Source organism: Triplophysa rosa, linkage group LG2, assembly GCF_024868665.1.
Source record: "Triplophysa rosa linkage group LG2, Trosa_1v2, whole genome shotgun sequence".
Lineage (NCBI taxonomy): Eukaryota > Metazoa > Chordata > Actinopteri > Cypriniformes > Nemacheilidae > Triplophysa > Triplophysa rosa.
Genome location: NC_079891.1, coordinates 2904270 through 2925990, shown reverse-complemented (window position 1 = coordinate 2925990; position 21721 = coordinate 2904270). Strand labels below are relative to the sequence as shown.

Sequence of the window (21721 nt, the reverse complement as noted above, 5' to 3'; positions counted from 1 at the left end):
ATATCAATTAGATCAATTACAAATGAACCATTAGATATTGTGTAAACCAGTGTGTGTACTTGTGTGTACAGTATGTAGTAAATCCTAATTGTCAAAAATAGTTGAATGACACTTGATATCTTGTCCTGGAAAGATTAATTGATGTAAATCTAACCTGAATGTACCAGAGTAAGCTGCAACTGTGTAACTCTATGACTTGCCCAGTGATACCAAAAAGTTGGTGAGATGCTCTGTTATTGTGTGTTATAATGACTGCTAATGGTAATCATGGGAAGTCTTTAAGTATTGTATTGACAATAAAGCAGCAGACTCATTACATTCATCATGACCTGTTTTGCCGTGAGCAGTCAGTCCTGTACTCCTCCTTCTCCTCTGATCGTATTCTTCCCCTCGCTCTTGTTCTGTGGCTGCTGTTTGGTCTGTGGGTGGATTAGTATAGCAGTACCCAAGAGAACTGAGGGCTGTGGCTTTAATTGCTGAGTTAAAGACCGAAGGGGGAAAGGATATGCGCCAATCGATCTTTGTCTATTTGTTTCAGATTTACACTGGATTAACTCTGAAGATTTTTTTTAAAGGACCTCCCACAAGGTATTACGCACAATCAGGATGTAAACACAGCTGATGTTGTCACTGATACGATTTGCTGTAGATGGTTTGCATTTTTTCGAGCATGAAAGCACACACCCTTTGCCTGTCAGTGTCAATGAATGCTGCACCTGCCTCTTCTGTGAGTTGGCAGGTGCAGGTGTGTTTTCAGTCTCTGACGCTGGACGCTTATTCTACCGGCTGCTCCTAATTTCACCTTTAGAAAATAACAATCCTTTCAGTTTACTACAGAGGAATTGGGAAACAAAAGAACCTGCCTATAAAAAGTGGTAACTGATTGTTTGATCTAACCCTTAAACATTACTTTGGTATGTATCCGGCTTGATTAACGTTTGATAACATGCAGTTTATTTGGATGTTACTACCTGACAAATTATTTCTTACAGTACTGTGTGACCCTATTATTGACTTTATTTTGTGGAGTTTTTGATCATGAAAGTTTTAGTTTAATGAAAGCTGTTGCATTTTGACTTGATAAGATCTGGTTTGGTGGGGAAACTACTGTACTGTAAGTGTTTAGAAGAGATGGATCTGTCCTCCTGAATCTGAGCGTGTATCTCAGAGTGCCTTTGGTGGGTTTGTGTTCAGGCAAGAAGAATGTGTGGAGGAAATGGACTGCATACTTGCTTTGTAAATCTCAGTCAGCCCGAGTAACTGCGTGGAAGGGTGTCGATACATCTGACAGTGAAATGCCTAATTTGACAGCCACTTTTGAGTTTGATTTGTGAGGGTTTCTTGACACTTCAAGACTAGAGTGTTTGGACTATTAAAGCAATAAGCCCTGCGAAGCAGTGGGTTACAGTGCATTTTATAACAGCTAAGGGCATTTCGCGGAGTATCTAAAACCCCCTTAGCTGTTATAAAATGCACTGTAACCCACTGCTTCGCGGGGCTTATTGCTTTTATAAAACGGTTATTCCATATGCGTTAGGGCTGTGCAAAAATATCGATACATGTAACTATCACAAAAAAAATTTTTTCGATAGTGATTACCTCTACTATCGATAATTTTTTTTAAATCATGTCATACATACGGCCAAAAGTAAGTGGAAGCGAGCATGGCGAAAAATATAAGAACGCTTGGAGCTCTCAGAGCTGATGTGTGGGTGTGCTTTGGTTTTCAAAAGAAGTCATGGAGTAATGAGTTACATAAAATAATGCTGTTTACAGGCTTCTCAAGTCATGACACAAGTCACTTGGCTACTGCAGTGCATTAGACAAAAATTTTATTAAGAAAAGTAACAATGACATTTATTGTGCTAATGTGCTTTCACGGATGTGACACCAGCACATTTACAGCACGGATGAACCAGAGGTTTAATACTTCCCATGTTCAGTGTTTTAACTGTAATGCACCACAACAGCCAAGTGACTTGCGTGAGCCACCTTATTCCCCTGTGCTACCCACTTGAGGGGCGCAATCCACAGTTTGAGACCCCAAACCTCTGATCTAAAGGTCCATGCATCACACATCATGGCCACTCTGCAGAGGTAAGGGATGTTTTTACACTTATCCTTACAGAAAACCGCCGGTGGTGCACAGCATGTTGTATTTCTAGCTCTACTTTTAACATTTTCTATTTAAAGTATTGCAATATATCGCAAATGTGTATCGTATTGAAATACATAGCAATATATTGTATCGTGACCCATCTATCGTGGTTTGTATCGTATCGGGAGGCACTTGCCAATACACAGCCCTAATATGCGTAGCAAGGTTTCATAAAATAAAGTAAATAAAGTGATATTCAGGCTATGTAATGGAGTCAGCCTTTATAAATCGGGTTATTTTGTAACTGCTAAGAACTCGGCTCAGCCAATCAGAATCAAGGACCAGAACTGACCGTTTTATAATTTATTTTATTCTCTGCAACCAGTTTTAAGTTAATGCAGCTTTTGTGTTTTTTGAGGGTTCTATGATTTGGTAGATCCCAGAATTTGTCTCTAATAAAAATAACATGTCAAAAATGTTTATGCTTATTGCTTATTGTGAATAAATACAAAGTGGGCTAGTATTCGTTGACTTATGGATGGGAATCCTCTTGACTTGCAGGTCATATGAGGTTAATGTTTTAGAGGAAGGAGATCCTAGTGCAAGCTATGGAGTGTTTATTCATGCCGTGCTTTGACACCACGCATGCAGGAAGCTGTGCTCCATGGGGGTTTTAGATCTATGAGAAAGATGAGATCTGCTATGAAAACTACATGAGGCACTCAGATCTCTGAATCCCAGACCAGCTTTGGAGTGTACTTCATGTTTAGTACATTTTAGGGCTTTTCACACTGCGCTTAACCCCGGTTATCTTCGTTCTAAACTCTGCTTTTAACCCCGGGTAAACGAACGTTTCACACTTATAATTTTGAATTACAAGTGTGAAACTTTAATTTACCCGGTGTTAAAAGCGGGGTTTTAACCCTGCATTGCGGTGTCAACAGGGTTTTTCCTGCATAGAGAAATTGGAGGCGGCCGCCTCCGTCAAATGTCGTGCCGCCCGTCAAATGCTGCGTGGATTAACAGACTGTCATTTGTAACTGCAGTTGTGGCATTAAGCCACAGTGGAGGCGCTGTTTCGTTGTCAGCACACTGAGGCGCTAACAAGAGTTGCAGAACAAGAGCTAGCTGTGTTTGACGGCTGTTTGTTTTGCATTTAATTTCTTGAAATTTCTTAAATTAACATGACGTACATCATTGTAATGTCTTTAGCTATGCAGTTGGATCGTTGAATCAGCATATACTGTACACAGCGAGTTCGCCAGTATGAACGCACATTGCGTTCAAAACGACTCGCACACGAATGACTCATTTGTACAGATTCATTTAAACTATTGAACTTTTCAGTCACTAGCGAATATTAAAGTGAACCACAGAGAATGCAAGATGTGAATGAGCTAAGACTGGCTAATTCAGTTGGCTATTGTGGGCTAAAAACTTAGTTGAAAATGTTTGATAAAAACAGTTTGGTTAAATAAAAGTAATGTTTTATATAACATAATAATTGTCATTTTCATCTAATTTTATTAGAACTCTTAATATGTCAAAGTCACTTTGGTTAAGTCACTGATCGGTATGGTAGGCCTTCGCGCGTGTGTACAAGATCGGGATGGCACCACCTCATTTTGAGCCAGGAAAAACCCCAGTCAAACGTGTGCAGTGTGAAACGAAGCAGGGGTAGGATGATACGACCAGATGCTTAGCAATGGACACGTAATCAAAAACTGAACAGCGCTTACCTCATTTCACAATCTGTGTACAGTCACAGAAACTCCATGCGCTGTGTAAGTAATGACTTAGGAGGCTTAAAACCGGCAAAAAGGATTTGCGAGGTGTAATTTTTTCTCGGATGCGGAACAACAAGGTATTCGGTTATTTAAAGGGACCACGCACTATTTTTATTTAGTCAGTTTGATGCTGCAGTATTTATCCAATCATGACTGTTGACACCGCATATATGCAAATAAGAATGTTTACCCAGGGTTTAGTGATGTACAGTGTGAATTGTCAGGTTATGAATACCCAGGGTGATCTCTTAAAGGCGCAGTTCTTGAAAATCAGCGGCCACTAACGTTGTATTATAGTTTTGCAACGAATCTCTGAGTCATTTGCCCACCCTCCCTTTCGAATTACGACGGTGGCCGCAACAGTAAAAATAGATGTCGTCTACTGAGACAGCGGATAGCAGTGATACAAACAACGATGTTTCTTTGCAAAGGTAAGGCAATATATTAACGTAATTAATCATTTAACATGTATTCTATTGCGAAAGTTACTGTTACAATTCTATAATTAGATATATTTCTTGCGTGCTATCTAGTACACGCTGAGAGTAGTGAAGTAACTAAAGTTAGCTAATCGTAAATAGCAACGCTGTTCAAAGCGTTTGATCTGACAGCGACATAGGCAGTTAGGTGTAAGGTAGTAGACGTTTGTCTCCCCCTTTGTAAAGTCAGGAACAACCGGAGTACGTACCGCAGGGACGGAAAAACATTATTATTCGGAGGTTATATGGCCATTTGTATAAAATGCTAACGTTATCGTTTCAACAAAAAAGTTGTTTGGTAAACATTGAAAAAGTGGAAACATTGAAAATGTTGAATTATCTTACCAGTCTAGCAGAAAACAGGCAACTTCGGCGTCGCCTTGAAAACATTTCTCTTTCAACAGTGCCTTCCATCTGGTAATAGATACACCGATGTTTATCCTGGATTTCTGCCGCCGTTTGTCTCTAATTCATCTGGCAGCATCACGTTTGCGCTTCTTTGACGACGGAGATTCACGCTCTGTCGGCTCTTGTGCACAATACGCATGGTCCTCCATTTTATCAAAACATCTAAGACAGAACAATCAATTGCTTCAGCTAGACGATGACGACTACTCCTCCTTCTCTCCGTACTACGACTTACTACTTTGTGCGTCTTCAACTCAGTGATGACGCAAGCTGCGTCAAAAAACACACACGAAGACCAACATATACGAAATGCGCTCTGTAGAGCTGTTTGTCCGTTAGAGCTGACTGTACAAAACATGGCTGCGCAACATAACAAATTCGATGTAGATAGGCCCGCTCCCTATGTAGATACAACTGGTTTATTCTAAGGTAATAAAAACATAACTTTTCATTACGTAAGGTTTTTATACACATCTAAAGACACAGTTTTGTATGTTATACTGCATTTCTGTTAATAGATCATACAAAACATCCCGCAATGTACCTTTAACCCCTGGTAAATTATAAGCAGTGTGAAACAGATTCTGTTTTACCTGGGGTTATGAATAACCCGGGTTTAACGATTTCACGTGTGAAAAGCCCTTTTGACATCTTTTTGAGTGGCCTCTTTTCAAAGTTATGTATAGCTTAATTCTTTTTTTAACAATTTATTCTCTTGTTTTTGTAAGTTCTTATACTATAATTTTTATTATCTGTGTCATTTCCTTCTTTGCTGTTTCTCAGCAACAGTGTTGGGTGTAACTAGTTACTAAGTAATTAGTTACTGTAATTTAATTACTTTTCCCTTGAAAAAGTATAGTAAGGGATTACTGTCATTTTTTCTGTAATTTAATTACAGTTACTTCTGATGTAATTAAACTAAATACTTTGTGTAATATGTGTGTGCAATAGTGGAATTGACATCAAAATTCAAAGTCTAACTTTAAAATCCTTGCTTTAATGTATAATTCTCACATTTGTAATACTTTGGTCAGTTAATAAGAGTACTTTATGTAGTTTAATATTATTTATTTGAATGAATTAAATAAGCCGTTTCATGTCTATCCTTCAATCACTTAACTAATCAAGGTTGATGTAGGATATAGAAAGTAATTAGTAATAAGTAACTAAATACTTTTTGGAGAGAGTAATTTGTACAGTAATCTAATTACACAATTGAATATGTAATTAGTAACTAGTAATTAATTACTTTTTCAGAGTAACTTACCCAACACTGCTCAGCAATGTATCATATAAACTGTTTTCTCTGTTAATAAGTGTTTAATGTTTGTTGGTAAAAATTAATAAAAGTTAATAAGTGTTAAATGTTTGTTGGTAAAAATTAATGACACCAAGGCATTAGGCATATTCATTCCCCTTGTGATAAAAGAGTCTGTTATTCCTATTTCCTCTTGTTCATTATGTTGTTTTCTTACCTTTGCACCTTTATCCATATCTGACTTACAAAATCCTGGTCTTGCTAAATTGTGATGAACAAGTATACTAGAGCAGCTGTAATTGACTCTAAAAAGGATATAAAAAAGCAGGCAGAAGGCATTTGTCACAGAGTTGTTCTCCCCAATAATTCCTTGGAGAGCATGTGTTAGCCCATGCTAACTTTCTCACTTGTTATATCCTCTGGAAGAGTGGATTGTGGGATTGCTGTCTCACAACAGGGGAGATGAATGCAGATGCTAATAATTATATACTTCCTGCCCAGCTCTACAATATGACTTGGCACTTTACAGACACATTTGGTGTTTCCATACTGTTAAAAACCCCTTGTAAAAACAGCAATATTCTGGCAGCTGAGAAAAACACACAATGTATAATATAATTATTTTTTTTCATGTTATTATACACCCGACATGTAAATTTGCAGTCTGTTTCTGTAATTTGAAAATTCTGTCAAATAAAATAGTAAAATTACAGTTTTTGCGGCAGGTGGAGTGCAGATGTTGTAGATGCTAACTGGGAGCTTCTCATTGACTTTTAAATTAATTTAATTATAATTGCTATATGTCTCCTGAGTTGAAGGTTTTCTTGATTTATTATTATAATGCTCAAACCATCTGTGTATTTGCTCTTCAGAGTACAAGTCAGTCCCTGAGATGAAACAGACCATTCATCCAGAGGTCGCGTTAAACGAAAATTCTCCGTCATTGACAGATTTCTTTTACCAGTGACGGAAAAATCTAAAGGCCGTCCATCATTTTGACGGATTACAATAAGGGCAATTTGTTTCTCCCCTTTTTGTCATTTCATTAGAGTGTGATCGTAGGCTACTAACGTTACCCCTGTCCATGATCGCGAAGGGACGTGTGTTTCCCATTCATTAGCTTACTCATAATGCCTGGTCCGTTTTGAAAAGCGCGCGCGTGGTGCAGATGCATCTGTCACAGACAGCATCGCGGGCATGCATACACACAGAGGCGCGGTGGTGTTTTTTCCATCAAAAAAGCGACTAGCGTCTTTTTGGATAAACATTAGCTTTTAGTGACTGGAAAAAATGTCTCTCTCGGCATCTTCTCTGTTCATTGAGCGGAAGAAGGCAGCACACATTCATGACCAAACCGCAGCTTAATGTTACTTGTGAGTGAGTGAGTACAAAACACCATTTACACCATTTACCTGGACATATGAACATAAACATTTGTCTGTAATTATTTTATGTCTGACAAAAGAAACATTAAATATATAAATGAATATAAACAACAACGGCTTTATTGGACATTCAGTTGTATTAAAATACATCAAGTTCCGAGAGTAAACGCAAGTAAAGTGCAATGACGTCACGAACATGCTAATTACCATGACGGGTAATAATAGATAATGACGGATTTTTTACGAGCCTGTCCGTCAAAATGACGGACAATAAAAAAGTCTAGCGCAACCTAAAATGTCAGCAGAGTTTGTGAGAATTCAATGCTAACCTTCTCTGGGGTTCACATTAAGTTTAAGTTTAAATGGTTATAGCAATGCAAAAGGTTTTTTTTCTCAGCCTTATGCTTCAAACCTGTATAACTTTCTTTCTGTGGAACACAAAAAAACATAATATTTGGGATTTATATCCTCATCTTTCCTCTTTAATTGCATCTTTTTGCCTCACAAAATGATGGAGAAAATATACATTTTAAATCTATCCGTTTGAGGCTAATCTGCTAATTGTGTAACTCTGGAGTTACCTGCAGTCTGATGAGAACCATATGTTTTGATACATACATCTCTTTGAGCATGTCTGCTGTCAGTCTCTACTGCTAGGCTGGAATACATTTATCGTCTCAGAAAATTATGGCACATCTGTTGTTTTTACCCTGCCACCAATTTTTTCTTTCTTGCACACAGTCTGTTTAATATTCAAGTAAAATAGGCTTTCTGCTAGGGCTGGGCTGATAAATGATATAATATGGAATCGCGATAAAATTTATGTCAATAACGAGGATAAGCTTTTGACATTTTGACTCGATATGGAATGGATTAATCTTATGGTACAGCCAATTAGACAGCAGAAATAAACATGACAACAGCCAGTCAGGGTGTTGAAATGAATTACTAAAGGTGGGTCTAAATAAAAGGACTACTGAAACTCTTGTTTAGATGTGATACAGATGTTGTTCAGGCTTGCAGTGCATGTCTTTTGGTTTTGTCAAATCAGCAGAATTAAAGCAGCACTGTGGTTTTGTTAGAAGCAGTGAAACTGGGATGTTAAACCAGATAAATCATGCTGACTTCACTGTGCGGGTTAAGGGTTGGTGGTGTGACGTTTATGGGAGCTCAGTTTATCTTAAACTGGAGAAGTAGATGTGTCCAACAGAGAAGTAACTGGCTGCGAAAGCTTAAAAATGCTGCCTTAGGCGGACATATTCCAAGGTAGGAACTTAAGGCATCAATGCAAGTTCCAATCCAAAGTTTTCTTCACCTGTCTCCCAAGATACCTTCATCTGATCGATTTTTGAAGGCAGCGTAGATGTGTTTTTCGCTGCCTTTGATTACCCAGAGTTAATGTTAATGTTATATAAAATATAATAGTGCATCTTCAGGCAGATATTAAAATAATTTATGCCTGCTGATTCCCACCCCAACTTTTGTGTATACCGAAAAGCACGTTGTAAACTTTGTGCTGTGTAAATAATTTTACTTGGCGAACCACCAGAAACATCTAAACTTTACACTGGTAGTATACTTTCTGGGAATCTTTGGTAAATTTGTTTCAACAAACATCTGGGACACACTCCTGCATACTTTTTAGAACTGTAAATCTGTGAATTGGGATTCTGCCAGAATATGTTTGTGTTTCAATGGAGTAGCCATGTCCTGCAGTAGAACATAATGAGATTCTCTTTTCTGTCTTTTTGCGTAGGTGCCTTCTTGCCCATGGCCGTCTGAAAGATGTGAATAGATGGCCATTCTACACGTGACCTCTTGTTCTTGTTATGAATTCTTACGTGTTAATATTAAAAAGGAAGCTATTGTTTTTCAATATGTAGGTGTTGGCCTCACTCTTCATTGGTGAAGAGGCAATAAATGTAGGCGGATCATAGTGTTTACTCTAGGATTGGCCTAGTCTACTGTTGATTTATTTGTCTTTGACATTGTAGTTAAATGTTGCTATCACTACTCATGCCTTGATCACAGCTAAAATATATGCATTTTGATTATCAATTAGACATGTAAATATGGTTAGATGATTCTTAGTTTAGATATCTCTTACCACCTAGCAGACCTGACCTAGATAAAATCATCATTTAATATTGCTTACTTCCTGTCAGTGCTTCCTGTATATTTAGAAACCAGCAATTCTGTGAGCTGCAATCCACAAACTCATTTCCTTCTCTTTTTCACTCTCTCCCATCACAGAACAGGTGGCGATATTACAGACACTTGGCTGTACGCCTAACCCACTCCTCTGCATTATTAGCACTGTATAACTATGTTCTGTTGCTTTAGCGTGTCACTCCTCTCTGCGTCCATTAACAATGATTGTTCACAGTAAAGGAATGAGCCGTCTGTGTAAATGAACCCTACAAAAATAAGTAATGATTAATATTTCGTTTTCTCTTAAAGTAAGACAAGCAGAGCACAATTTTATTGGTTCTTATTGGGCAAAACCCAGTTGGACTCCATTTATATGCTTGGTTCCTCACGTGCTCCTGGGCAGCATGCATGCAGGATCTGGCCTTAATCATGTTTAAATTGGGCGTAAAACAGGATTTGGCATCTCAGAAAGGCCTCTTGAAATGTCTCGCTCATTTACGAACATTCAAGAGTTTGGGGCGTGGTCACTCAGCTTCCATCTCACTGATGACCGCAAACTGCTGGCTTTGAACTTTGACGACTCCCACACACCCACAATACAAAGAGTGTCTTTAATAGAGTCCTTATTTCTCTGGCTTCTGTCATAGCTCTGTCTCTGCTTGGCATCAGTGATGACTTATCATTGTTCAACTACAAAAAGCAACAACAAAAAAATGTGGGAAAAATGAATGCGAAGTTTAAAAAGTCTATGTAATATCACTTATTTATCAGCATGAGAAGTACATGTGAGCGTGTGAACAGTCTAAAATGCGTGTGTCTCACGGTGAATGCGTGAGACTTGAGAGCCCTGTAACATGAATAGAATTTAGCGGGCTGTGCGTTAGTAATAACGGTCTGTGGGGAAACGCAGTGCTCCGTGTGTACTTTAGTTAAATGGATTAAACGAGGCTTCGAGGCAACAAAAATTGCGATTATTTTTTGTATTCGAATTACTCGAGTTCCTCGAGGAATCATTTCAGCCCTAGCAAAGACGCGTATAGACGCGAACTCGCGGCAGGCGATGCGAATAACACGAATTGGGCGGCGCCCAATTATCTTGCCCTTATCTTCCGCAAAGGTTGAAAATATTTGTCGGATCGCATCACTCACGCAAAAATAACAAACTTTTCCTGCGAGTAATATACAGCGTGGAAAGCGATTGTTTGTGTTTGGTGTGAACCCAGCATTACATGTTGTTCAGACTTGAAGCCATGTGTTTCCAAAAACAACCGTTTTGCTACAGTTCCCAGACCTTCTATTTTTCGGTATACTGTACCTCTAATTTGTTTTCTCAAATGTGTTAACAGACTCATTTGTGCTGCCTGTAAATGAGCGATAAGGCTTGGTTTATGAACTCATGCTCTGTAAATAGTTAAACACTGATATGCAATCGTAATTGTAATATTACGTTTTAGGCCAATTTTGACCATGAAACTCAGAAGTGACTTTGAATTATTGATCTGAAATGACTTGATTCTTTTGTGAACATACTGTAATAGAAGATTGTAAGTAAATGCTGCTCCAGTGGGGCTCTGCTGTAACTGTAAAACCATGGATTTAGGGAGACTTCTCTCTTGCAAGAATCTTTAGTAGACTTGACATCTTTGTTGTATCTGATAGTTCACTCTTCATTTTTGTTTCCCCTCTCATTTACCATCTTTCCCAAAAACACAAGTAGCTATTAGTACTGGTGCCATAACAGCAAGAAATATGTACTGTATTTGTGTATGTGTGGTGATACTATAAAAGAGAATGGAGACTAGTTACATGTACTGACAGTCTTCATTTAAAAGGCATTTATACCCCAAGTTCTCTGTCCTTAGTTTCATGTCTGCATTGATTTTTAGAGAACTATTAGCTTGGCGTTTTGTTTCCCTTTTTCACGTCCCCTTCTGTTGAAATACTTGTGATTATATTAAGACTCAGGCTGAGGCCGAAAAATGTCTTTGGCCTACTACGTAAATATGACTAGTCCATGAGCAAGAACATGCCAACCGAGTTATGAAACAGTACAGAGACTGTGGTTTTATGTGGATTTATTCCTGCCTCACCCTTATTATGAATCCGTTTTCAAATTAAATGTTTTTGCAGAGTTTCTTTGTAAGTTTCTTTTTTCTGGAAACATTTTTGTGTTCAAAAGGAAAAAAACAGTCTTTTTAAAATAAGCAGTAAGCAGCAGAAAAACAATGTTTTAAATTGTGGTTGAAGTCATATACGTCATTAACACATGAAACAGAGAACTCTTGAGTCATTATGAGTTTCCTCTCTCTCTTCCAGTTGTTCACTAACAGGAAGTTGGTTGCACTGCATCATCATCCTCACATTGTAAGGAGGAGGAATTAAGTTGTGGTTTCAAAAACACTGTTTTTTGATTCACCATGTTTACATGTAGCTTGGTGTCTTTGGCCAGTGTCTCACATCTTCTGACTGAAGCGTTGCACTTTTTAATGTCACGTGTCAAGGTGACCTGACCTGAATTGATCATGTGATCTTACTTGATTTAGTTCCTCTAGCTCTATCTTATTGCTCAGATGCCATTCATTGATGATGGCAAGTCTATAGTATGGTCATTCAGTTGATAGTTAGCCTTTATGCTTTAACTGTATAAGGAGTTATTAAATACATACCGTATGGCCTGTGTATTTGTCCAATATCCATCTTTGTGCATCAGTCGTACCATTTGAAGAAAACAGTTGGCTGTCTGTTGGAGAAGCCAGGCTTATTTATTTTGGTCTGTCTTTTTTCAAGAACAAACTACATGGTAGATGACTCTGTTTCTTTAAATGTTATGCAATAAAAACAAAAAGGATGCTTGAAGGCATGATAACGTTCCATGTTTGTTAGGCCAGTAAATTCTCAGGTGGTCTAGACCAAGATGCCATGGTGACCGATATTCCGATATAGCAATGCTGCAGACCACTGAGACTGCAGCATTTCTATTTTTTGGCATACAGAGGTTTTCAGTTTTACTTTTTTGAATGTGGGATGCCATGAAAAAACACTGTATATTTATTTTACTTGAGGTTTTACATAGGACGTGTAGAAAACTTTAGAATCCTAAAATAAAAATTAATGTTGTTGTTGTATAATTGCGGAGCAGTGTAACATTTAGAACTATCATCTGCTCGGTTTATATGAGCAACTGACCTGTTTCCATATAGACTAAAGGTTATCTTATATATGTTTGTAGAGTTTTGACAAAGAGATTTTGGTAGTGATAAAAATAGATTAAAGTATATAGATCGTAACTAATGCAACAACAACATAGACCTGATAAGTAACAGTTGCAATAACATTTGTTAAAGGGGTTTGTATGTTTTTTTGGAGATGTTTAACTCGAATAGCTTGCACTATAGTTTACGCAATTAGTAGTTTTACATAGGATTTAAATATATACTATTTTCAAATAATTTTTTTAAAGATGAGGTAACATGATTTCATGCACTCTGACTTCTTTACACTGTTAAACGTGCTGGCTTCTCATGCTTGACATGGTACACTGTTTTTTTCAAACATGAAAACCATTTCATAACAACTTTTCTTAGTCCCTTATTGGGCAATTCTCCCGGAAAAGCATGCCCACAGCAAGGCAAAAGAACTAGCCCGCCCACGCGTCAACCGACGAGCAATAGCAAGATTGGCTGCGCTGTGGGCTTGCAGCTGCAGCTAGTTACTCTTGTGATAGTGAGAGAAGTCGAGGTGTGTTTGTTTGTTCACAAAATTTTAGTGATGGATGTTATATAAGCTGTGGATATAACGCTGGATGCGTCATCCAGCGAGTGAAAGGGCACATGCGAGCGTGAGAGAAAGAGCACGCGTCAACCAGCCAGCATGAGAAAGAGCACGCCCATCTATGCCGCTTCTCTCGGCTGATTGAAGTTTAGCTATGTTTGTTTGCTCACTGCATTTCGGTGATGAATGTTGTATAAACGGTGGATATAACTCTGGATTTGGAGATCGTTTGAAACTGATAGATGGCTGTCCCATTGCTAATAGATGCCGGACATGAGTCAAATTCAAAGTCAAACTAAGTCATATGTCCGTGTTTTGTTTGCAATCGGTGTGTATGTGCATAATGTAAACAACAAGAACTTATAGTGAATCAATGCGATGATGTGTTGTGTGCTCGTACTGTAGTTCCACCCCCCCTGCACACCTACAGGCGCTCGTCTTTTTCCAGAAATAATCATAAAGCTGTATCTGTCTTTTATCAATTTGATCAAATTAAATACTCTTTGAAGATACGAAGTATGCAATACTACTGTATAGGTACTCAAGATTAATATGAGATTGGCAGAAACTGCGTGGGTTACCTCGTCTTTAAACATGAGTTCGTAAATATATATTACAGTATTGTTGTGTGCTTTAACCCTCCTCCATATTTGTTAATGTGCTTTCTGGTTGTACTTTGATTATCAGAAGGGACTCTTTGGATCCCTCACTCATATGACTGTTCTTTCAAACAGTCTGCACACTGTGCCAGAATCAGATAAGCATTCACAGGCTTCCTCTTATTATCAAACCCACCATGCATATACTGCCTTCTCACCAACAGCAGTGAGTTTGTTGTTTTACAAGCTTTCAAACTTTCTCGTTTAATAATTGCCAAGAGGTTTGCTCTGATATGCAGTATAAAGGGAATGGCTGAATATCCATTTTTATTTTGCATTTTGCTATGCCTTGTAAAAGGTTGTATTTTCACTTGTAAATTTGTATTATTCACTTGTTTTAATTCAGTTTAATTCATCTTTACTCTAATCATTCATATATACAGTGATGATCACATAACTAAAGTATTTCTGTATTTTGGTCTCACTTTTGTGATAGCCACAACACAACTTCTTCGCATCACACATCACATCTGCAATCACATGCAGAAAGCAGATGAACACTGAGTTATTGTTTTTTACTTTTTATATACTTAGCATTCCACATCTCTTGAGACACTGTTAATGGTTGTGCCTGTATACACTTACACCCCACCATCATGCAAATCAATGAAACCAAACCACAAGGGTAACCCACAGGTCACTGCAGAACACATTAACTCCCTCACCCTCTTCTTCTGTCTGTTTCGAAGAGCACTTATTCCTCTTTCGGTCAATGGCCACCTGTCTATTCCTCTCACATTACCTCTGCTTTGGTCTCTAATATGTCATGCATTTACTGCGAGTCACTCTTGAGTCTGTGTGCATTAATACTCTGAGACTGTAACCAGGCCTGTATGGAATCTGCAGACTTGTTTTTGTTGATTTTGCATTTAGAACTTTGTCATAGGCACATTATTATTTTCTTAAAAGTGGGATTCAAATATTTCCTATGCTAATCTAAGCACAACCATCTAACTCTGCTTCATCTTTGCCCACAGACCAAGTAGCTCGAGTCAAAAACTCAGAAAGCCATGTTGAAAGGGGGCGCCGCCAAGGCGGCACTGCCCAGACCAGGAGCCCCAGAGCGGACGAAGCTGTCTACCAGCAGCTCCTACTCCAGCAACATCGGGATGAGGACCTCCAGGTCCTCCAGCACCATCGCCTCTGACCTGCGACTCAGCAAGGTGAGCGCAGTCAAAAATACAGAGGGGGGAGTATAAACGGTTGATAAAAAAGAATTATGGGAGTGAAAAAGAGACACTGTACTGTATCCACTCAAAAATATTGAATATATAATATGACAGAGAAAGTATAAAAAGAGAGACTGAATGACTGAAAGATGCTGACATGGGATAAGGTGCATTCAAACAAAAGAGAGAAGTAGTGAATGAGATATTACTACATGCTGGCAGCCGTATTGTGTAGATGGAGCACTTTGAAAAAATATTTTGTACCATTTTTAACATGAATGTTTCTAGTTGATGTATTGTTCTGGATTTAGCCAAAGGCTAATTTTCATCCACAGTCCCCCGGCAGGTCTTCACTAACATTAAAGTACAAACATTTCAAAGTACAATGACCAAGTAGTTTTAAACGCCTTTAGTCTTTTAATATACCACTATTTCATTGACCTTTAGTGAAGCCAAACCAGGATTTTCGTAACACTTTACAATAAGGTGCTATTTGTTAATAATTAGTTAATGCATTAGCTAAAATAAACTAACAATGAAAATACTAATACAGCATTTATTAATTTTAGTTATGTTAATTTTAGCATATATTAATAGATTATTAAAATCAAACGTTGTCACTGTAAACATTAGTTAATGCACCATGAATTAATTAACTGCATTGACATGAACTAACATTAACAGGGACTAATAAATACTGAGGAACTAAATCGTTCATTGTTAGCTAATGCATTTACTACTGTTAACAAATAGCACCTTCTTGTAAAGTGTTACCAGGATTTTTTGTACAGTAGCTAAAAGAAAGGTGCACATAAATGTCAAATTTATTATTAAATCTAAATCGCTGTATTATACCTTTATTGATATTCCACAAAACCAGGTCATTGCAAATATGTTAAAACCTTTGGTAAAGGCACTGCCATATATGATCTATATAGGTATTGTGTTTTGATTACAGGACCTTAAATATATTTTGTCAATAATTCACAGCTATTAAACTTTACCTTATGTTATTGTGTGTAGATAAAGAGGGCAAGCAGTGATGATGCTTTGGCTAAGCCTGTTCTGGGGTCAGTGGCTGCAGGCTCTCGCATGAAGAAAACCATCACCACAGGAGCCATCTCCGAACTAACAGACAACAGACCACGTAGTGCTTCAAGTAGGACTTTTACACGTACAAGTAGGACACACACCTTTCACCTGTCTTTGAAATGTTAAGACATTTTTGGAGTGCATAGTTAGATTAAATATATAGATAAATACAGTGCAGCTGTTGGCCACTAGAGGGCAACAGGAGACTTCTTAAACCTCATATCCTCTTCTTTATGTGGTGAGCTCATAAAGTTTGCCCTAAGAATGAGAGAAAATGAGGTGTGTTCCCTTTGCAAATCCAGCTTTGATGAGATGATTCGGAAAACATGAGTTTGCTTCTAGTATTAGATGATTGGATTGACTTTGTTCTCATTTGAGATATGAAGGCTTGGCCCTGCGTAGGTTGTGTGTGTATCCGTGCTCTTCATTGTACATGGAAACAGGGTTCAGTTTTAGGTCATTGAAGGAAAAGTTAAATAGATGGACTCTGGATGTAATTTTGTACTGCGTGTGGCGTCTGATATCATACATCCCTCCATCTCTGACACGCACAGAAAAGCGGTTAACAGCTGCACTTTCCAAAGCTATTTTCTATAGGCCCGTGTGAGTGCAGACATGTCATTACAAAGTTGTTTTTTCATAAGTGTTCTATTCAGCAGCACGGAAAACTGGAATAGACATCAATGATTGAGGTGTTAAACAGGAATGCTGTATGGCCGCATGACCTCGGTGGGTTTGCCATTACGGTTAAATACCAGCATCGGGGTGTAGCAGAATTCTTTGTATTTTATGCAATTCTCTTCATTTTTTTGCATGTTTTATCCATAAACAAAAGATGTTCTGATGTCTCAAATAATGGTTTTATCATTGTTGATTTAATTTCAGACACTACACAGCAATAATGCCACATGATGTTGCTACTTTGCCTGTTGTTCCAAAACATTTTCCCTTCAAAAACTATTTTCCCATTTGTCCTATTTACTCTATGTATTATAATGGAATCAAATATTTGTGTTAGATTAGTTTTGTATTTACAAAATGGTATATTGTCCTGGACAATATATTTAAGATTTATGACAATATCTTTTCCTCTGGTCTTGTGCTCTTAGGTTACACTATGCTAATATTAGACTCGTCTGATGAGATAATTATGTCAGCATGTCACTTTTCACTCTAATGCTGTAATATCATTATCATGCTTTCTCTCACGGTCCATAAAAGCAGAAGCAACCAAAAACTAGAATTTTAAGCTCCTGGGCAACCAGAAGCACAGCTCCTTTTTTACTGTGTCTTTTGCTTGTGTCAGTATGTATGATGCACGTTATTGTGTTGTCATGACCTCATCCATGACATTTATGGTTCTGTCAATAATAATAATAATATAGTATTACAAAATTCACATGGACTCACTCCACATAAAAATGGTGAAAATATAAATGAATTTAAACATGATTCTTTTGATAAATTGAATTTCCCATTTAATAATAAATTAAGCACATGCTACTTAAATAGACATAGATTATTACATACTGTACAGTATAACAGCTCACTTCACCTGACAACTGTCAGTAAAAGAATTAAAGCCATTAGTGGCAGCCTATTCAATAATGATCAATAATAAACTTTCATTTTCTTTCAAATGAATTGAATTGAGAGGAACATGGTCTCTCCTTTATAGGTGTAGTGGAGAACCTTCCTATTGTGCTTAAGTACACATGTCCTGCTGTCTGTCTCACTATCCTTTAAATAACATTTCTTCAGTTTCCACAACATGACAGTTCACAAAACTATGTGGCACTGTAACGATTAATAAAAGAACGCAAATATGTGAACAGTCAGGCTGGATAAAATAGCATCAGCGTGCCGTGTATGTCAGGCAGTGTTGGTGATTCATCTGCGAATAATGCACTGTCACCCTGTTCCATACCATAAACAGGAGTTTGACAGTATAATAGTGCTTACAGTAGCTAAGTCGGTAGGTAGACATAACTGACAAGTTAACCTCTCCATATATGAGCCTTGTGTTGACATGAACACTTGATGTCAGTGTTAAACTTGTAATGATTTGTCATATTGAGCCTCATTTTTGTCATCTTTAGTTCTGCTTGTGTTGTCTATTAAGCCAAAATGTATCTAGGACTTTTGCCTTTTACTGCAAATTGGTAGCCAATAGGGATTGCCTTTAAAGATGAATGCTGATATTTTACATAACTGCATTCAGATGATTTTCTTCTGCTCATGGGTTTGCTTTCAATGTTCTGTCATATTTGATGAGTGAAAGGATGAGAACAATGCGAGAGTAAAACAAGGATGAAAGCTGTCAGTTAAACAGGTTCTCGCATGTTTTTGAACATGTTTGTACAATTGTTTTCACCCACACAGAGTGACTAATTTAAGTTACCTGCGATTCACAGCAACGACTTGATCTTAATGGGCAATGTGACACACATCACAGAAGGGACAGCAGACAATTAAGGCCTGGGCATACTTGACTTTCCGCGTCCGTCTCGCGCACAAACGCGTCCGAGTTCAACATATGCGCAGTACAAATGAGTATGTGTGCTCTACCAGACCGTCAGAGGGCAGCGCTGAGTCGCGTCATTTACAGACCCACTGAAAATTAATGATTGAGGAAGTGTTTTCGCCATTGCAAACAATCCGAGCCAACCGCAAGACAACAAGAACAACAACCAAACAGTATGGAGAAGGATTTGCTTCTAAGCTTACTGTTCGTAGGTTTCTTCGACAACGGCACACTGCAGACTTTCTGTGTGTGTATTGACCCCTAGTGGACTAGTGCACTTTTTCGCGCATGCGCTGTTGTACGCGGCACATCTGTACGGTCTCAAAAAATGGGCTGCACGCGGACGGGGTGTGTGGACGACCGCGGACCCTTCTGATGACGAAAACTGTGTCATGCGGACAGCGCGCAGACGCGGACGGACCATACTTCCGCCTTTACAAATACACCTTGAACATTAGCCTGCATACTTCTGAAGCCAGCTGACATTCTTCTAAATAACACATTTCTTCCACTACTGCTTTTTTTTGGACGAATCTCTTTGCTAAATGTATATTTTGCACCTTTGCAAAAAACTAACAAACACAAGAGACACTTTCTTTTACATATTTTTGGAAATGCCAAGAAACTTCTAGTGACTTTACAAAAACACAACACTTGTATTGAACATAAAACATTCCTTTATTGAAGAGCTGTAATAAGTCCTGTGAGTAATAACTTATGTGCTGATGTAAGGTTATTGAGCTGATGCTGTTAGAGATCCGGGAGAACACAGGTCAGCTCAGCCGAATTTACACAAGCTTTCTTCTGACTCTGTTTGTGATGTGACTGAGCTGCAGGAGGGCAGAATTGAGCTTTGATTATTTATCAAGGGTGGAGAGAATTTATATGACTCCTCCAGTAAATTTAGGAAAGGAGAAAGAACAACAAAAAGAAAAATTTGAAAGAACGTCTTTATAACCCATGCTCTTTAACTGACTCTGTAATAATTTACACTTGATTGAACAACATGTCTCTTTATCTTTAGATACTGCAATAAAGCCATATATATTTATATAATATATATATATATATTCAGTGAGAGATATTTTAAGATAAGAGAAAATGCTGAAGTGCAAAAGAGAGGACAAGCAACAAAGAATCTGTGTTTGTACTGTCAAGCCATGCAAGGACAGATTCAGGCTAAGATGACATATTTTTTTCTCTAGCATGCATATTTATCACACATGTATTCTAAATGAGTATGGAATGGGAGGTTCATACCTCCTACTGAAAACAAAAAAAGTCTAACTATGGGTGCTGTAATTTCCTATAGTGTAGTAAAGCATTAATCCATCACAAGACATGATGTGCGTGTGTGTGTGTGTGGGGGGGGGAGGGTAAACCCTACGGTATGGGGACAAAATGTCCCCACAAAGATGGCAATATCCAAAACCCTTATCTTTGTGGGGACATTTTTTTGTACCCATGAGGAAACAAGCTTATAAATCATACAGAATTAACTTTTGTGAAAATCTAAAAGAGCAGAAAGTTTAGTGTGACTGTTAGGGTTAGGTGTAGGGAATATGATATACAGTTTGTACAGTATAAAAACCAGTGCGTCTATGGAATGTCCCCATAAAACATGGAAACCCAACATGTGTGTTTGTGTGAGTGTGCGCAGACACGAGAAAAGTAATTTCCAGTGTAAATGTCTTCCGAGCCCAGCATCCTTCACTGCAGGGCAGATGAATTAGGTCAGAGATGTTCACATGTTCAGGCAGATAAATGAACACTTTTCATTCTGTCCATCTCCATCTGTCCTACACATTCTTCTCTTTGTACTTTCCTACCACCTACTACAATGCAATATAGAGGTAAAACGAAGAGGAAAGAGAGTGAAATACGGGATAAAGCAGAGAGTTACTTCAACTAATTTGCATGTTTGAGCTCATGGAGGAGGAGTAGATAGATGTGACGGAGAGAGGCCACGCCCCCTATGTATCTCTGATCAAAGCCGACTAATACAACACTGTCTACACTGTGCTGCAGCTGTTCCCTCACGCTGAGAGAGAGAGAGAGAGAGAGAGAGAGAGAGAGAGAGAGAGAGAGAGAGGGAACAAGTGAATGAGAGGGAGAGAGAGAGTTCTAAACAGCGACTAGTGTTTGCCTGGGACAGCAGGAATGTTGTCCAGTTGCTGATTCATAGCCAGAGAGGACAAACAGGACTGTCACATTGTCTTTGTCTTCTACGCATCGGCAGTGAATTTGGACTGTGATCTGTCAGGTGTGTCTGGCTAAGGTTTGCTCTGATGGATTAGCGTGTCTTCCGTGGAGCAGCGTGTAGAACTGACATGGGGAACCAAGAAACCCGGGTGGAGGAGGCGGACACAGGTCTGACTAATGTGTCACCTTGCTGTGGATGTATTCTTTATCATTCATATGTGTGCGTGTGTGTGTGTTTGGGCTCAGGTCTCTGTCACCCTCGTACAAGTGACTGTTTTCTTTTATTTAGCCATCAAATACACATAATGAATGAATGATTTCTCACATTTTTGTTTGTTCTCTCTGTCAACCTGTCTGTAAAGCAGCCAACATAACTGGTTACATGTTGTGTTGTGTTTTGAACGTTGGTAGACCCCCAGACCAGTGGGTCTAAACTAGCTTAAGCAGTAAAATGTGCTTGGTCAATCAACCAAATGTCTGTTGACCAGCTAGGTTTTAGCAGTCCACCAGCTAGACCAGCACGCACTGTTCTATTAGGGTATTCTGTATCGTTTCCGGTCTCTTTCTGTTTCTTTGCTGACCCTCCATTTTTTATGTCATTGACTGTGTTTTTGGCCAGTGTGACTGTGCAGCTGTGTGAGTGTTTGATGATAAATGAAGCTCTTATCTACACTCGTCTACATCCCATTGCTCTTCGTCATTGCTATGTGTGTACATGCTGTCAAGACAGAGCACACT

At 38.4% G+C, this 21721-nt stretch overlaps 1 protein-coding gene across 7 annotated transcripts in view; it reads left to right on the top strand.

Annotated features, from left to right (window-relative positions):
- The window catches only part of specc1 (sperm antigen with calponin homology and coiled-coil domains 1), an 87893-nt gene that overhangs the window by 2533 nt on the left and 63639 nt on the right, over positions 1-21721 (top strand). For 2 of the 7 annotated variants that reach the window (XM_057354250.1, XM_057354225.1), the window contains exons 2-3: positions 14974-15159; positions 16189-16324. In XM_057354250.1, coding sequence (XP_057210233.1) covers positions 15007-15159; positions 16189-16324 — 289 coding nt within the window. In that variant the 5' untranslated portion in view covers positions 14974-15006. Of the gene's footprint in view, positions 1-564; positions 589-801; positions 876-14973; positions 15160-16188; positions 16346-20808; positions 21152-21721 lie in introns of those variants that run through there. The other 5 variants (XM_057354199.1, XM_057354234.1, XM_057354216.1 and 2 more) reach the window with 4 other exon arrangements.